The sequence below is a fragment of the Hyperolius riggenbachi genome, chromosome 1 (assembly GCF_040937935.1).
Source record: "Hyperolius riggenbachi isolate aHypRig1 chromosome 1, aHypRig1.pri, whole genome shotgun sequence".
NCBI lineage: Eukaryota > Metazoa > Chordata > Amphibia > Anura > Hyperoliidae > Hyperolius > Hyperolius riggenbachi.
The window spans coordinates 15,186,335-15,205,925 of NC_090646.1; the positions used below are offsets into that span (position 1 = coordinate 15,186,335).

General features: G+C 45.6%; 1 protein-coding gene across 1 annotated transcript in view; it reads left to right on the forward strand.

Moving 5' to 3' along the window:
* Positions 1–14,456, forward strand: part of LOC137562461 (probable carboxypeptidase X1) — a 114,239-nt gene extending 99,783 nt beyond the window's left edge. Inside the window, exons 10-14 of the mRNA XM_068273827.1 lie at positions 3,790–3,969; positions 7,004–7,301; positions 9,590–9,729; positions 10,150–10,252; positions 13,196–14,456. Coding sequence (XP_068129928.1) covers positions 3,790–3,969; positions 7,004–7,301; positions 9,590–9,729; positions 10,150–10,252; positions 13,196–13,461 — 987 coding nt within the window. The 3' untranslated portion in view covers positions 13,462–14,456. The remainder of the gene's footprint in view (positions 1–3,789; positions 3,970–7,003; positions 7,302–9,589; positions 9,730–10,149; positions 10,253–13,195) is intronic.
* Positions 14,457–19,591: the final 5,135 nt, after the last annotated feature.

The following is a 19,591-nucleotide window of genomic DNA, read 5'->3' on the forward strand; positions in this document are numbered from 1 at the left end:
GCAACAAAAGTCACAAAACGCAATCGTAAATGCAAACACATTTCGCGTTTTGCCTTTTGCGATTTTCCTTATGTTGGCTTCAGTCGAAATGCTGGTAAAATGCAGCAGAACTACGATTGCCTTTTTAGAAAATCGGAAATTCCTTCATTATGCATATATTGCCCCGATTCCAATTGTAACTTTACTGTACTTGTGTTTGTAAAATCGCAAGCTTTTTCAAAGCCAAATGGAATGCAGCCGGTGTGAAAGGTGGTTACCATTTTATTGATTCTATACCTAAAATGTTGTTCCATAATATCCTAGTGCTTCTGGGTAACCATGACTTATCTGGGTATTCTGTATATATAAAAGTGTGTGTGTGTGTGTGTGTGTGTGTGTGTGTGCGTGCGTGCGTGCGTGCGTGCGCGCGTGTATCACGTGAAAACGGCTTGACCGATTTGAACGAAACTTGGTACACAGATCCCTTACTGCCTGGGATGATATGTTCTGGGGGTCTCGCGGCCCCCCTGCACACGTGGGCGGAGCTACAAACAGCAAATCAGATTTCACCCATTCAAGTCAATGGAAAAAATGTAAAAGGCTGCCATTCTCACAGTAATCAAGCCAGAGTCCCCACACTTGGCACAGTTGGTCACTTGGTGATCGAGGTTACAAATCCAGGAAAAGTGGGCGGAGCATAAAAATGCCAATCAAATTTCAGCCATTCATTTAAATGGGAAAATGTAAACTGCAGCCATTCTTAGACTGTTAATCGCAGGGTTCTCAAACTTGGTACACTTGGTCACTGGGTGAATACGATTACGATTCAAGAAAATGGGTGGAGCCTACAACAGCCAATAAAAATTCACCTATTGATTTTCAAGGGGAATATTTAAACTGTTGCTATTCTTACACTTTTAATTGCAGAGGCTTCAAACCTGCTACAGTCGGTCATTGGGTGACTGGGGTCCAAATTCACTAAAGGGGCGGGGCCACATTCTGCCAATCAGATTTCCTTGGTGAATAAACTGCTTCCATTCACATATTTTTTTATGCCAGGAACCTGAAAGCTCACAAACTTAGTCATTGAGTGACTGTGTGTGTCAAGGTTACGAAAAGTGGGCAGAGCCAAAAAAAAACCTTTTATTGGGAAAATATAAACTGCAGCCATTTTTACACCGTTAATGGCAGGGTTCTCAAACTTTGCACAGTTGGTCACTGGGTGACTGAGATTAAGATTTTGGAAGGTGGGTGGAGCCTACAACAGCCAATAAAAATTCACCTTTTGATTTTCAAAAGGAATATTTCATCTGCTACCATTCTCTTATACTGTGAAAAGAAGATTCCTCAAACCTGGTACAGTTGGTCGCTGGGTGACTGGGGTCCAAATTATTTTTCAATGGGAATATACAAACTATTGATACCAAGGACCCCAAAGCCGATAAACTTGATAACTGAGTGACTGTATGTCAAGGTTAGAAAAAGTGGGCGGTGCCAACAACTACATTTTTAACATGGCAGGGTTCCCAAACTTTACACAATTGGCCACTGGGTGACTGGGATGGATATTCAGAAATGTGGGTGGAGCCTACAACAGCCAATCAAAATGTACCTATTGATTTTCAAGGGGAATATTCCCATTGCTACCATTCTCACACTGTTAGTGGCAGGGGCCTCAAACCTGATACAGTCAGTCATTGAGTGACTAGGGTCCAAATTCACTAAAGGGGTGGAGCCACAAACAGCCAATCAGATTTGTTAGATTGATATCAGCCATTCTGTTATTGGCAGGGTTCTCAAACGTGACACAGTTGGCCACTGGGTGACTGGGACTAATATTCAGCAAAATTGGGTGGAGCCTACAGCAACCAATCAAAATTCACCTTTTGATTTTCAAGGGGAATATTTACATTGCTGCCATTCATGCACTCTTAATGGCAGAGAGCTAAAATCTGCTACAGTCAGTCACTGGGAGACTGGAGTTTAAATTCTGAAGGGATCAGGCCAAAAACAGCCAATTAGATTTGTTTAATTTCAATGGTAAAATGCAAAAATGTTCAAATTCAGTAAAGGTGCGGAGCCAAAAACAGCCAATTTCTTTGCTGGATAAACTGCTTCCATTAGCACAATTTTGATGCCACGAACCCAAAAGCTCACAAACTTAGTCATTGAGTGACTGTGTGTCCAGGTTACAAAAAGTGGGTGGAGTTAACAGATTTTTCTGGGAAATTGTAAACTGCAGCCCTTCTTCACTGTTAATGGCAGGGTTCTTAAACTTAGCATAGCTGGTTACTGGGTGACTGGGATTAATATTCAGAAAGGTGGGAGGAGCCTAAAAATGGCATTCAAAAATCACATGTCACTTTTCAAGGAGAATATCAAAATTGCTGCCATTCTTGCACTTATGGCACAAGCCTCAAACCTGGTACAGTTGGTCATTGGGTCACTGAGGTTCAAATTCAGAAAAGGGGACAGAGCCACAAACGGTGAATCAGATTTGTTTCATTTCATGGGAAAATACAAATTATTGATGCCAAGGACCCCAGAGCTCACAAACTTGGTCATTGAGTAGTGACTTTGTGTCCAGGTTACAAAAAGTGGGCGGAGCCAAAAAAATTCACTGGGAAAGTGTAAACTGCAGCCCTTCTTACACTGTTTATGGCAGGGTTTACAAACTTTGCCCAGATGGTCACTGAGTGACTGAGATTAATATTCAGGGAAGTGGGTGGAGCCTATAATAGCCAATCAAAATTCACCTGTTGGTTTTCAAGTGGAGTATTTAAATTGCTGCCATTTTTACACTATTAATAGCAGATGCCTCAAACCTGCTACAGTTGGTCATTGGGTGACTGGGGTTCAAATGCTGGAGAGGGGCGGAGCCACAAACGGCCAATCTGATTTGTTTAATTTCTATGGGAATATACAAATTATTGATGCCAAGGACCCCAAATCTCACAAACTTAGTCATTGAGTGTTTGTGCGTTAGGGTTAAAAAGTGGGCGGCGCCAACACCAGTCAAATACATACCCGGGCAACGCCAGGTCATCAGTGGGTGGAGACAAATACAAATTTCACTGGGAAAATGTAAACTGCAGCCATTCTTACACTGTTAATGGCAGGGTTTTTAAACTTTGCACAGTTGGTCACTGGGTGACTGGGATTAATATTCAGAAAAGTGGGTGGAGCCTACAAAAGTGTATCAAACTTCACCTGTTGCTTTTCAAGAGGAATATTTAATTGCTGCCATTCTTGAACTGTTAATGGCACAGGCCTCAAACCTGGTACAGTTGGTTATTGGGTGACTGAGGTTCAAATTCAGAAAAGGGTGTGGAGCCACACACAGCCATTCAGATTTTTTCATTTCAATGCAAATTATTGATACCAAAGACTGCAAAGCTCACAAACTTGGTCATTAAGTAATTGTGTGTTAGGGTTAGAAAAAGTATGCAGAGCCAACACCGGCCAAATACATACCCGGGCAACGCCGGGCAATCAGCTAGTTCTTTATATAATGATTCTGTGCTTTGTATGGATCCTAATACTTTTCTTTCTATTGTATAACCTGATTTTATGTCATTCAATTAAATGTTATATAAGGATTACTCACAATTACAGTTCTGTTCTGTTGTTCGGTGTATCGATGACTGATAGCATTTATGGTCAGGTAGTGTTTATGTGACTCTCTCAATGATTTGTACAATGTATCTGTCTCCTAAAAGCCGTCTCCTACCTCTTGTGGTGTGTATAAGCTGTCTGCTGTATGGTTGGCTGTGTTTCCTGCTTCTCACGACCCCCTGTGCCCCCTCGTAGGGCTCGGAGCTGTCCGGCTGGGGCATCGGCCGCTGGAACTATCAGGGACTGGACCTCAATCACAACTTTGCAGACCTGAACACTCCTCTGTGGGAAGCAGAAGACAATGAGCAGGTCCCAGAACACTTCCCCAATCACTACATCCCCATTCCGGAGTACTACACCCTGGAGAACGCCACGGTCAGTATCTCACCAACGTGGTAGCATCACACTGTACAGGGCATCAGTGGGACACTGTACCTTCTGTAGCCCCACCTCCATGGAACTAACTTACCCAATCACTACATCCCCATCCCGGAGTGCTACACCCTGAAGAACGCCACGGTCAGTATCTCACCAGCATGGTGGCACCACACTGTACAGGGCATCAGTGGGACACTGTACCTTCTGTAGCCCCTCCTCCATGGAACTCACTTCCCCAATCACTACATCCCCATTCCGGAGTACTACACCCTGGAGAATGCCACGGTCAGTATCTCACCAGCGTGGTGGCATCACACTGTACAGGGCATCAGTGGGACACTGTACCTTCTGTAGCCCCTCCTTCATGGAACTCACTTCCCCAATCACTACATCCCCATCCCGGAGTGCTACACCCTGGAGAACGCCACGGTCAGTATCTCACCAGCATGGTGGCATCACACTGTACAGGGCATCAGGGTAACATTGTACCTTCTGTAGCCCCTCCTCCATGGAACTCACTTCCCCAATCACTACATCCCCATTCCGGAGTACTACACCCTGGAGAACGCCACGGTCAGTATCTCACCAGCATGGTGGCATCACACTGTACAGGGCATCAGTGGGACATTGTACCTTCTGTAGCCCCTCCTCCATGGAACTAACTTCCCCAATCACTACATCCCCATTCCGGAGTGCTACACCCTGGAGAACGCCACGGTCAGTATCTCACCAGCATGGTGGCACCACACTGTACAGGGCATCAGTGGGACACTGTACCTTCTGTAGCCCCTCCTCCATGGAACTCACTTCCCCAATCACTACATCCCCATTCCGGAGTACTACACCCTGGAGAATGCCACGGTCAGTATCTCACCAGCGTGGTGGCATCACACTGTACAGGGCATCAGTGGGACACTGTACCTTCTGTAGCCCCTCCTTCATGGAACTCACTTCCCCAATCACTACATCCCCATCCCGGAGTGCTACACCCTGGAGAACGCCACGGTCAGTATCTCACCAGCATGGTGGCATCACACTGTACAGGGCATCAGGGTAACATTGTACCTTCTGTAGCCCCTCCTCCATGGAACTCACTTCCCCAATCACTACATCCCCATTCCGGAGTACTACACCCTGGAGAACGCCACGGTCAGTATCTCACCAGCATGGTGGCATCACACTGTACAGGGCATCAGTGGGGCACTGTACCTTCTGTAGCCCCTCCTCCATGGAACTCACTTCCCCAATCACTACATCCCCATCCCGGAGTACTACACCCTGGAGAACGCCACGGTCAGTATCTCACCAGCTTGGTGGCATCACACTGTACAGGGCATCAGTGGGATATTGTACCTTCTGTAGCCCCACCTCCATGGAACTCACTTCTCCAATCACTACATCCCCATCCCGGAGTACTACACCCTGGAGAACGCCACGGTCAGTATCTCACCAGCATGGTGACATCACACTGTACAGGGCATCAGTGGGGCACTGTACCTTCTGTAGCCCCTCCTCCATGGAACTCACTTCCCCAATCACTACATCCCCATCCCGGAGTACTACACCCTGGAGAACGCCACGGTCAGTATCTCACCAGCATGGTGGCATCACACTGTACAGGGCATCAGGGTAACATTGTACCTTCTGTAGCCCCTCCTCCATGGAACTCACTTCCCCAATCACTACATCCCCATTCCGGAGTACTACACCCTGGAGAACGCCACAGTCAGTATCTCACCAACGTGGTGGCATCACACTGTACAGGGCATCAGTGGGACATTGTACCCTTTCCCCATGTTCTCCATGGAACTCACTTTCCAAATCAGTGCATCTCTGGACAGCTTTAAGAAAAATCTAAAAACCCATTTTGCTAAGGGGGAGGAGTTAGGGTCAGGGTGTGAGATTTTGATAAGGAGGGAGGAGTTAGGGTCAGGTGTCGGGTGGGAGATTTTGCTAAGGGGGTAGTTTAAAGTAAAGTGTCAGGTGGAAGATTTTGGTAAGGAGGAAGGTTAGGGTCAAGTGTCATTGTCAAGGTGGAGATTTTAATACAGAGGGAGGTTAAGATCAGGCATCAGGAAGGGAGATTTTAGAATATGTGGGGTTAGGGACAGGAGTACTGGTTAATGGTGCTGACTTTGATCAGTGTCCTAATCCTGGCTTAAAGAAAAACTCTGACCAAGAATTGAAGTTTATCCCAATCAGTAGCTGATACCCCCTTTTACATGAGAAATCTATTCCTTTTCACAAACAGACCATCAGGGGACGTTGTATGGCTGATATTGTGGTGAAAGCCCTCCCACAAGAAAAGTACATACTCCTGGCAGTTTCCTGTCTGTGAACCGTGCTGCATTGTGGGAAATAGCTGTTTACAGCTGTTTCCAACTGCTAAAAAAAGCATACAGCAGCTACATCACCTGCCAGCAGTAAAAATGTCACCATATAATACATGTCAGAATGTAAATCAGGGAGAGGAAAGATTTTACAATGGGCAAACACTGACTAAATCATTTATACATAATTAATGTAAAAATGAATCACTTTTTTTATTACATTATTTTCACTGGAGTTCCTCTTTAAGCCAGTGCATAAAACAGTAATGCTAATGCTCCCAGTCGCCAGTGGAGAGCGCCCCAACCAGCTGCAACTCTGAAGTGCCTAGAGAAAATATAAATGTTATTTGCCTTTTCAGGTAGGGAGATTTTTGGTTAGCGTCAGGATGGAAGATTTTGCTAAGGGAGGGGTTAGCGGTTGGGACAGGAATTCTAAAGTGAAGTGATCAGGGTTAGATAAATGGCAGGGGAAGAGAACAGCATCACATACAGTAGGTGATACAGAATCGAAACAGCCAGAATCCGGTGTCAGTATCCCAGCCATGGTGAATCCAGGAGTATCCCTGCAAAGACACCTCCCCTTAGCACTGCTTAGTCACTGATAAAAAATATCACACAGAATGTAGGAATATTTTGATGTTATTGTGATCCAGGAGGCAGTTTTGTGCCGGGAATATCAGCTTGTCTCTTCCCATCCTCAGGTGGCCCCGGAGACTCGAGCCATCATCGATTGGATGCAGAAAATTCCTTTTGTCCTCAGCGCCAATATGCACGGAGGGGAACTGGTGGTCAGTTACCCCTATGACATGACCCGTTCCTACTGGTTAGCCAAGGAACTGACCCCCACTCCGGATGACTCCTTGTTCCGCTGGCTCGCCACCGCTTACGCAACAAGCCACCGTGTCATGGCGGATGACAATCGCCGCATCTGTCACTATGACAACTTCATAAGACACAACAACATCATCAACGGGGCTAACTGGCACACGGTAGCTGGAAGTAAGTATAGACTTCTTTTCTAGTATGTGAAATCATATGGGAACTTTGGGTGAAATGTAAAAAACAGATTTGTTAGATGGTTCTCCAGCGACCTCAAGCTTGAATGGTTCTCCAATGGTCTCGAGCTTGGATGCTTCTCCAATGGTCTCGAGCTTGGATGATTCTCCTACGGTTTCGAGCTTGGATGATTCTCCAATGATCTCGAGCTTGGATGCTTCTCCAATGGTCTCGAGCTTGGATGATTCTCTAATGATCTCGAGCTTAGATGATTCTCTAATGATCTCGAGCTTGGATGATTCTCCAATGATCTCGAGCTTGGATGCTTCTCCAATGGTCTCGAGCTTGGATGCTTCTCCAATGATCTCGAGCTTGGATGCTTCTCCAATGACCTCGAGCTTAGATGGTTTTCTAGTGGTCTCGAGCTTGGATGCTTCTCCAATGGTCTTGAGCTTGGATGCTTCTCCAATGATCTCGAGCTTGGAAGGTTCTCCAATGACCTCAAGCTTAGATGGTTTTCTAGTGGTCTCGAGCTTGGATGCTTCTCCAATGGTCTCGAGCTTGGATGATTCTCCAATGATCTCGAGCTTGGAAGGTTCTCCAATGGTCTCGAGCTTGGATGATTCTCCAATGATCTCGAGCTTGGAAGGTTCTCCAATGACCTCAAGCTTAGATGGTTTTCTAATTGTCTCGAGCTTGGATAGCACTCCTATGACCTTGAGCTTGGATGGTTCTCCAAAGAAGGTGGGCTCATTTGGATTCTGCAGGGTTCAAATTTCTGCATTTCTGACTGGAAAACCCCATTTATGGTCGGAAATCAAAATTCCACATAAACTCAGTATTTCTGCAACTCAGTTATTTTAGCCCAATCGCAGAACTCAGAAGCATTGAACCAATCAGAGAATGCAGAATTTTTCTACGAAAATCGAATTACTGCTGTACTTTTATTTTTATTTTTTTAAACAATAAAGTTTTTATTGGGTTTTACATCAGTAGCATTCAGGTCCAAAAGGACCAGAAAATGCAGATAAAGATTATATACCAATCACAGTATAACAAACTTACATCTAGGTCCAAGGGGAACGAACGGTTAGAGAAAATTATAGAGTGACAAAACATAAGAGTTGGTCTAACTATACAGCAGGCAAATGATCAGTAATAAAGAGAAAATATCCAACAAATGTGAAAAGACAGTCGGATAATAATGGAGTGCCTAGGCAAATTGAGAGGTTAGGAAACCACAATCAATAAGGAGGCGGTATCCCTGACTACTAGGGAATTTACCAACATGTAGCGGACAGGGGTCGCTTCCTAAGTAGCTGCTGCGGTGGTTTTAGAACAATCACAACAAGACTCGGATACTACTGAGTTAGACTGGCCTAAAAATTCCATGGTATTCCAATTCTGCATCCTCTGATTGGTCCAATACTTCCAAGTAACTCGGATATATTTGGCCAATCAGAGAATGCAAAAAAAAAAATGACAAAATGACCCCCCTCCCCCCCCCCCCCCCCCCCAAAAAAAAAAAACCTCCTCAGAAATTTGCAGAATCGGTAATCTGTATTGGTGAAAATAGGAATTTCCGCAGAATCGTAAATTGGCATTTCCAACCATCCCTACTCCAAAGCTTGGAAGGCTCTGCAATGATCTCGAGCTTGGATGGTTCTCCAATTATCTCAAGCTTGGATGGTTCTCCAATGATCTCGAGCTTGGATAGTTCTCCAATGATCTCAAGCTTGGATGGTTCTCCAATGATCTCGAGCTTGGATGGTTCTCCAATGATCTCGAGCTTGGATGGTTCTCCAATGATCTCGAGCTTGGATGGTTCTCCAATGATCACGAGCTTGGATGGTTCTCCAATGATCTCGAGCTTGGATAGTTCTCCAATGATCTCGAGCTTTGATGGTTCTTCAAAGATCTTGAACTTGGATAGTTCTCCAATGACCTCGAGCTTGGATGGTTCTCCAATGACCTCAAGCCTGGATAGTTCTCCAAGAACCTTGAGCTTGGATAGTTCTCCAATGACCTTGAACTTGGATAGTTCTCCAATGATCTCGAGCTTGGATAGTTCTCCAAAGACCTCGAGCTTGGATAGTTCTCCAATGATATTAAGCTTAGATGAACTTGGAAATTAGGCCCAGCATCTAAATACTTGGTCTAGGCCAGCAACTCAAAAAGTATTGGAGCCAGAGGCATCCAGGCAGACATGATTGATTTTTATCAGCTTCCACATATCCCTCAGGACATAACTGTGTTTCTCAGTCTAATGGAAGTCTCTTCTCCCACACCAGGTATGAATGATTTCAGCTACCTTCACACCAACTGCTTCGAGGTGACCGTGGAGCTGTCCTGCGATAAATTCCCCCATGAAGTGGAACTTCCCACCGAGTGGGAGAATAATAAGGAAGCTCTGCTTATCTACATTGAACAGGTCAGTCCTTCTTTCCTTCATTAATATTAGCTGGTAATACATTGGCTCTGATCCAGTTCTCTATCTTGCCTGAAGAAGACTTGCAAGTACACTATGAACAGTTAGTCATTAAGTGCCTTACCTAAATCAACATTTGTTGGTTTGATGTCGGCAGAGCTGCAGAGACCAACTAGAGAAAAATGGTCATTCAGAGCCCTGCTCTTTTGACCCTTACAGTAAAAAAAGGAACAGAGCCTAGTTCTATGTAGGATTGGGATTGTCCATATACACGTTTATCTTATCATGTCACATGTGAGTTCAGGTTCCCTTTCAGTCTCCGTATTTCTGCACCTTTTGCTGAGAGTCCGCTGGGTGTGTTTGAACATCAGCATCCTGTATGCAGTAACCGGATATAAGGCAGATCTCTCTCCATATTCGTAGGTCCATCGTGGGATTAAAGGAGTGGTGAGAGACAAGGACACAGACAAGGGGGTTCCGGAGGCCATTATAGTGGTGGATGGACTCAACCATGACATCCGTACAGGTGAGCAGCTAAGACAAGAGCCGGCTGCAATTATTACTTTTTACTTCATTAATTTAAAGGGAACCAGAGACGAAGCACCCTTGTGTATTTTACCATGTATATCAGTAAGAACATTAGAGAAAACACTTACCATGCTCTCTGTTTCACCCTCACTGCTAAAAGTGTCTGTTAACAGCAGTCACAAGAATCCCAGACTGAGCAATTAAATCTGGCTTTGCTGGGAATGATTATTGCTGAGTCATTATAGCAAAGCCACAAGGGGGCAGGCTTGGGCTTGAAATAACACCACAGAAGACAGACTTAGCTATAATCTTTCTGTAGCAAAGCTAGACAGAGCAGCCTGACTTCTCAGTCGGGGATTCTTATCAGAGGTGATAACAGTCAGATTACACAGAGAACAATGAAACAAAGGGCAGATTAGATGTTTACTGTCATGTTCCCACTGATTTATAAGGTAAAATACAAGAGGGTGCTTCATCTCTGGTTCTCTTTAAATAGAGCTATGATTTCTCTTCCCAAAACTATAAATACTCTGTACATCCTGACTACATTCAGCTTGTAATCTCTGATCTGTATCTGAAATCATATCCTTTTTTATACTGTATTCTCGGAAGGTGTCAGGACTAAAAAGTGTCAGTGTTGTACTGTCATGTGATCTGGATAATGGGCGGGGTGAGGACTAGAGTGTCAGTGTTTTGTCTTGTTATATGAACAGGAGAATGGAAGGGCCAGGAATACAATGGGAGAGCACAGTGCTGTCATGTGATCAGGGTAACGGGAGTGGCGAGGAATAAAGAGTGTCAGTGTTGTACTGTCTTGTGATCGGGGTAATGGGAGGGGTGAGGAATAAAGAGCGTCAGTGTTGTTCTGTCATGTGATCGGGGTAATGGGAGTGGCCACGATTACAGAGTGAGAGCACAATGCTGTCATGTGATCAGGGTAATGGGAGTGGCCAGAACTACAGAGTGAGAGCACAGTGCTGTCATGTGATCAGGATAAAGGGCTACAGAGTGCTGTGCTGTCATGTAATGAAGGTAATGGGACAGTGACAGTGTGGTACTGTCATGTGATCAGGGTAATTGGAGGGACTAAAAATTGGAGTGGAGGGGAGTGACAGTGCTGTACTGTCATGTGATCAGGGTAATAGGAGAGGTCAGGGCTACAGAGTGACAGCATTTGTGCAGTCATGTGATCAGGTAATTGGGAGTGGCCAGAAGTACAGTGTGACAGCATTTGGGCAGTCATGTGCTCAGAATAACAGATGGGGCCAGGACTACAGAGTGTCATTGAAGGGGCTAGGACAAAAGAGTGACAGTGCTGTACTGTCATGTGATCTAGGTAATAGGAGGAGCCAGGGCTACAGAGTTACAGCACTGTCCTGTCATGTGATTAGGGTTATGGAAGGGGCAAGAACTATAGTGCTAGCGTTAAGCAGTCATGTGATCAGGATAACAGGAGGGCCCAGGAATAAAGAGTGACATTGCTCTACTGTCATCTTATCAGGGTAATGGGAGCGGCCAGGACTACAGAGTGACAGCGCTGTACTGTTATGTGATTAGGGTAATGGGAAGGGCAAGAACTATAGTGCTAGCGTTAAGCAGTCATGTGATCAGAATAATAAGAGGGGCCAAGAATAAAGAGTGAGAGCACTGCACTGTCATGTGATCAGGGTAATAATGGGCTAAGTACCACTTCACCACTGAGGGGGTTTACCCCCTGGCCACCAGAGCAATTTTCACCTTTCAGCGCTCCTTCCATTCATTTGTCTATAACTTTATCATTACTTATCACAATGAAATGAACTATATCTTGTTTTTTCCGCCACCAATTAGGCTTTCTTTAGGTGGGACATTATGCCAAGAATTATTTTATTCTAAATGTGTTTTAGTGGGAAAATAGGAAAAATGTGGAAAAAAATTAATTATTTTTCAGTTTTCGGCCATTATAGTTTTTAAATAATGCATGCTACTGTAATTAAAACCCATGAAATTTATTTGCCCTTTTGTCCCGGTTATAAAACCGTTTAAATTATGTCCCTATCACAATGTTTGGCGCCAATATTTTATTTGGAAATAAAGTTGCATTTTTTTCAGTTTTGCGTCCATCCCTAATTACAAGCCCATAGTTTATAAAGTAACAGTGTTGTACCCTCCTGACATAAACATTTAAAAAGTTCAGTCCCTAAGGTAACTATTTATGTATTTTTTTTAATTGTAAATTTTTAAAAAAAATTTTTATTACAAAAAAAAAATGGGGAGTTTGGGAGGTAATGAGTTAATTTTTTGTGTATAACTAATTCATTTGTATGTGAAAAATGTTTAGGGTGTAGTTTTACTATTTGGCCACAAGATGGCACCAGTAAGTTTTTGTTTAATGCGAGCTCCAAGCGTCCTTCCGGACGCTTGGAGGAAGTAGTAGGAGGCTGGGTACGTTTTTTTTTCCACAATGATCGCGCTGATTATCGGAGAAGCAGCGGATCATTGCGGGGCTTAGATCAACGAACGGGAATGGATTTTGCCGGTCCGGGCGAGCGGCCAGCGGCGTGCTTACCAGCGGGAATGCGCGCTAGAGCGAGCGGGAGCGCGGGCAGCGGCGGGAGCGCGGAAAGTACGGATTTCTCCGTCCCTGGGTGTTAAAGGATGGAAAAAGGGACGGAGAAATTCGTACGGGCGGGGGAAAATTCGTACGGGCGGGGGGAAAGTGGTTAAAGGCTTGTTGATAGGTGTTGGATGGTAGGGTGTAACACAGCGGTTGATGCACTAAAGCTGGAGAACAAGGTAGAGAATAAACAAAAGAGCAGGCTTGCACTGGATTTACTAAACCTTCTCTGCTCTGCAGGCCTCACTTGGCCATATCACAACATACTGGGATTGGTGAAATGAACCAGCAGTTGTGCGATTACAGTTATGATTTGCAGAAACATTCTGTTTTCTCTTTCTTAAGCTGTGGATGGCGACTACTGGCGTCTTCTTAACCCTGGAGACTATGAGGTCACTGCTAAAGCTGAGGGTTACCACCCATCCACCAAGTCCTGCCACGTCTCTTACGAAGACAGAGCCACCATCTGTAACTTCTACATCTCCAAAACTCCAAAGCAACGTCTGAAGGAGCTACTGGCCAAGGGAGGGAAGTTGCCCAAAGAACTCCTGTTACGTCTGCGTCAGATCAGGAACCGCAAGCTGAAGGCCAGCGCCAAGAAGTCCAAGTGAGGGACGAGCGTTGTGTGACCATCGATGAGGAGACAGGAAACCAATGAGCCCAAAGTCCAGGAGCTTCTTAGAACTCCTCAGCCCGAAATCTTCTTATTTGCTGCTTCTCATCTGTATTACCCTTGATGGGAAACTCCAAAGGAACTGCTACGCACATTTATATACTGTGAGGCTGATGTCAGATAATAGCGTAGGAGACATTCAGATAGTTATGGATGTACCATCAAAGGGAATGACGTCTCTTCTCTAGAGTGTCACAAACTGTAGCGGTTACTTTGCCAAAATATTCCTGGTAAATCCACTGAGACACTTGGTTTTCAAATGTAGGTTTGGTAAGAGGAAGTATTTCTCAAACAAAAAATACTGGTACCATAGAAATGGAGAGAATGGGACACATTGCTAGTGTCAATGACTAGAATAGAGGGGGACACACAACTTATCAGTGTTTATTCTTTATATGTTCATCTCACAAACTATCTCACCTTGGGGTATATTCACAAAAGGTCTTTAAAATTCACGTGTGCAGAACTCACTTTATATGTGCAACACTTGTTGCAAGTTGTTTATAGAGACTCTGAAGTCTCGCTAAAATCCCGTTTTTACTTAACTAACTTCATTAGCTCTAATGCCCTACCTAAAACGTAGCATCCCCGCGGCTGAAATAGCTATAAAACCCCCTGAAATTGCTGGGGGGAGATTTGGGCAGTGCTTCCTGTAGAGGCAGAGCTTTGAGCAGTAGCTCTGCCTCTACTCCCGTCATTCGGCGCTGGTCGCCGCCTCCTCCCGCCCCTCTCAGTCTTCTTTCACTGAGAGGGGCGGGGGTGAGGCGGAGATTAGCTCTGATTGACGAAAATGGAGGCAGAGCTACAGCCCGAAGCTCTGCCTCCCCCAGCAGCAAAATCCACGACCAACAAAGTCGTGGATTTTTGCCCTGGGATTTGGGTTTTTTTGTAGCGATCTAAACCGCGAGGATGCAGCGTTTTAGGTAGGGCATTAGGGCTAATGAAGTTAGTGAAGCAAAAACGGCATTTTAGCGAGACTTCAGAGTCTATTTAAAATGATGCACCTGCAAATGAATATTACATACTTGCCTCACCATCAGTTCCTCTCAGAAGCTCACCATTTTCTTTTAACAAAGCCCCCTTCCAATCCAGACAGGATTTTGTCAGAACTGAAAGCCTTAGGGCCCTTTTCCACTATGTCAGTTAATGGAGTGCTCAGAACCAGTTACGGGGTCATCGCCATTTTTAAAAAAGGAGGACGGAGAATTCCTCCAATCACAGTGGACAAACAGGACGTGGGAGAGGAGAAAGAGATCGATAAGCTGATTTCCTGGGAGGTAAGTATGACCTGTTTATGTTTATTCAGACTTTTATTTTTCAGTTCAGTTTTGGGACAACTAAAGCGAGAGGGACATGGAGGCTGCCAGATTTATTTCCATTTGAGCAATACCAGTTGCCTGGCTGCCTTGCTGATCCTCTGCCTCTAATACTATTAGCCATAGCCCCTGAACAAGCATGCACCAGATCAGGTGTTTCAGACTTTATTGTCAGATCTGACAAGATTAATTGCATGCTTGTTCCTGGTGTTATTCAGACATTACTGCAGCCAAATACACCAGCAGGCTGCCAGGCAATTGGTATTGTTTAACAGGAAATAAATATGGCAGCCTCCATATTCCTCTCACTTTAGTTGTCCTTTAAGGTGGCCATACAATTTATACTGTAGATGGCCAACAGTTGCAACCATGAGATAGATCAAATGTGATCTGAGAAGGATCGAATCCCTCCACACACAATAGGCACAGATCTTAAACAGACTTCAGCATGAAAGCTACTGAATATCTGTGGAGCCGCCTCTGCTTGCCAGGCCCCCAGGTCTTTTTCCCTGTCTATGTGCCCCCGACCATACAGAGTGTTGGTAGCAGAGCTTACACTCACTTGTCCACAGACGCATGTCTTCTCTCCATCCCCACTGGAAGCTCCTCCCTGTCTCTTCTCTCCTGTGGCGCTTGTGTCCCGTGACAAACACTAAAGGCCCGAACACTAGAGGCCTGTTGTCACGTACCTTACATGAGCACTAGATGCCTGTAGTGTTCCACCTCTAGTGTTTGTCACAGGACAAAGGCGCCTTGTGTCCCATTCAGAGTGATTGAATTTGATGGCTATTGCCTGAAAAAATCTTAAAAGCTAACCTAAGAGCAGGGGCGCTGTACACCTGTGCAGGCAGTACTGTGCAGGCGCAGAACGCTCTTGGCGACGTGGACTGACTGATGTGACTCAAGGCGGATTACCAGGGCCGATAGCAGGCAAACGGAGGCATACGGGAGGACAGCGAGGGAGGAAATGGTGGTCATAGGGCTGGAGGAAGCCCAAGGTAAGTATGAATTCTTTTAACTCCCTCATCCCTTGTATAACGTAACAGAAATGCTGCATGTATAATATGAGGTGCGCAATTTACATAACCTTCTATGTAGATTTCTTAAACCCGGTAACTTTGCTGCAGGTACATTTTATTACCCTTATGTGAATGTAGCCCCTTATCTCATGACTAATCTCTCCTCAGGCCCCTTTCACATACACACAACAAATTTTGCATGAATTGCATTTTTGCGAAATTCGCATTTACTGCGCATCTAAGGCAATCCCATGGCATCGCATTTACTGCGCATCTAAGGCAATCCCATGGCATCGCATTTACTGCGCATCTAAGGCAATCCCATGGCATCGCATTTACTGCGCATCTAAGGCAAGCCCATGGCATCGCATTTACTGCGCATCTAAGGCAATCCCATGGCATCGCATTTACTGCGCATCTAAGGCAATCCCATGGCATCGCATTTACTGCGCATCTAAGGCAATCCCATGGCATCGCATTTACTGCGCATCTAAGGCAATCCCATGGCATCGCATTTACTGCGCATCTAAGGCAATCCCATGGCATCGCATTTACTGCGCATCTAAGGCAATCCCATGGCATCGCATTTACTGCGCATCTAAGGCAATCCCATGGCATCGCATTTACTGCGTATCTAAGGCAATCCCATGGCATCGCATTTACTGCGCATCTAAGGCAAGCCCATGGCATCGCATTTACTGCGCATCTAAGGCAATCCCATGGCATCGCATTTACTGCGTATCTAAGGCAAGCCCATGGCATCGCATTTACTGCGTATCTAAGGCAATCCCATGGCATCGCATTTACTGCGCATCTAAGGCAAGCCCATGGCATCGCATTTACTGCGCATCTAAGGCAATCCCATGGCATCGCATTTACTGCGCATCTAAGGCAATCCCATGGCATCGCATTTACTGCGTATCTAAGGCAATCCCTTGGCATCGCATTTACTGCGCATCTAAGGCAAGCCCATGGCATCGCATTTACTGCGTATCTAAGGCAATCCCATGGCATCGCATTTACTGCGCATCTAAGGCAATCCCATGGCATCGCATTTACTGCGCATCTAAGGCAATCCCATGGCATCGCATTTACTGCGCATCTAAGGCAAGCCCATGGCATCGCATTTACTGCGTATCTAAGGCAATCCCATGGCATCGCATTTACTGCGCATCTAAGGCAAGCCCATGGCATCGCATTTACTGCGCATCTAAGGCAATCCCATGGCATCGCATTTACTGCGTATCTAAGGCAATCCCATGGCATCGCATTTACTGCGTATCTAAGGCAATCCCTTGGCATCGCATTTACTGCGCATCTAAGGCAATCCCATGGCATCGCATTTACTGCGCATCTAAGGCAATCCCATGGCATCGCATTTACTGCGCATCTAAGGCAATCCCATGGCATCGCATTTACTGCGCATCTAAGGCAAGCCCATGGCATCGCATTTACTGCGTATCTAAGGCAATCCCATGGCATCGCATTTACTGCGCATCTAAGGCAAGCCCATGGCATCGCATTTACTGCGCATCTAAGGCAATCCCATGGCATCGCATTTACTGCGCATCTAAGGCAATCCCATGGCATCGCATTTACTGCGTATCTAAGGCAATCCCATGGCATCGCATTTACTGCGCATCTAAGGCAAGCCCATGGCATCGCATTTACTGCGCATCTAAGGCAATCCCATGGCATCGCATTTACTGCGTATCTAAGGCAATCCCATGGCATCGCATTTACTGCGTATCTAAGGCAATCCCTTGGCATCGCATTTACTGCGCATCTAAGGCAAGCCCATGGCATCGCATTTACTGCGCATCTAAGGCAATCCCATGGCATCGCATTTACTGCGCATCTAAGGCAATCCCATGGCATCGCATTTACTGCGTATCTAAGGCAATCCCATGGCATCGCATTTACTGCGTATCTAAGGCAATCCCATGGCATCGCATTTACTGCGTATCTAAGGCAAGCCCATGGCATCGCATTTACTGCGCATCTAAGGCAATCCCATGGCATCGCATTTACTGCGCATCTAAGGCAATCCCATGGCATCGCATTTACTGCGCATCTAAGGCAATCCCATGGCATCGCATTTACTGCGCATCTAAGGCAATCCCATGGCATCGCATTTACTGCGCATCTAAGGCAATCCCATGGCATCGCATTTACTGCGCATCTAAGGCAATCCCATGGCATCGCATTTACTGCGCATCTAAGGCAATCCCATGGCATCGCATTTACTGCGCATCTAAGGCAATCCCATGGCATCGCATTTACTGCGCATCTAAGGCAATCCCATGGCATCGCATCTACTGCGCATCTAAGGCAATCCCATGGCATCGCATTTACTGCGCATCTAAGGCAATCCCATGGCATCGCATTTACTGCGCATCTAAGGCAATCCCATGGCATCGCATTTACTGCGCATCTAAGGCAATCCCATGGCATCGCATTTACTGCGCATCTAAGGCAAGCCCATGGCATCGCATTTACTGCGTATCTAAGGCAAGCCCATGGCATCGCATTTACTGCGTATCTAAGGCAATCCCATGGTATCGCATTTACTGCGCATCTAAGGCAATCCCATGGCATCGCATTTACTGCGCATCTAAGGCAATCCCATGGCATCGCATTTACTGCACATCTAAGGCAATCCCATGGCATCGCATTTACTGCACATCTAAGGCAATCCCATGGCATCGCATTTACTGCGTATCTAAGGCAATCCCATGGCATCGCATTTACTGCGTATCTAAGGCAAGCCCATGGCATCGCATTTACTGCGTATCTAAGGCAAGCCCATGGCATCGCATTTACTGCGTATCTAAGGCAAGCCCATGGCATCGCATTTACCGCGCATCTAAGGCAAGCCCATGGCATCGCAGTTACTGCGCATCTAAGGCAAGCCCATGGCATCGCATTTACCGCGCATCTAAGGCAAGCCCATGGCATCGCATTTACCGCGCATCTAAGGCAAGCCCATGGTATCGCATTTACTGCGCATCTAAGGCAATCCCATGGCATCGCATTTACTGCGTATCTAAGGCAATCCCATGGCATCGCATTTACTGCGCATCTAAGGCAAGCCCATGGCATCGCATTTACTGCACATCTAAGGCAATCCCATGGCATCGCATTTACTGCACATCTAAGGCAATCCCATGGCATCGCATTTACTGCGTATCTAAGGCAAGCCCATGGCATCGCATTTACTGCGTATCTAAGGCAAGCCCATGGCATCGCATTTACTGCGTATCTAAGGCAATCCCATGGCATCGCATTTACTGCGCATCTAAGGCAATCCCATGGCATCGCATTTACTGCACATCTAAGGCAAGCCCATGGCATCGCATTTACTGCGTATCTAAGGCAATCCCATGGCATCGCATTTACTGCGCATCTAAGGCAAGCCCATGGCATCGCATTTACTGCGTATCTAAGGCAATCCCATGGCATCGCATTTACTGCGTATCTAAGGCAAGCCCATGGTATTGCATTTGACTTGCGATGTCCTGTGATTTTTCACATGCAAATATTTGGCAGGAAAAGTTCGGAAAGCACATATGCTTTTTTTATCACAAAGGTCGGGTGATTTGCACATCAACGCAAGCCGATGGAAACTGTGATTTTTTGCTTTAGCATTGCAAAAAACAAATGCGAATTTGAAGCCGACTAGATACCTTTTCATGTAAATTAACTTCATTGGTATGATTAAAAATTATCATTT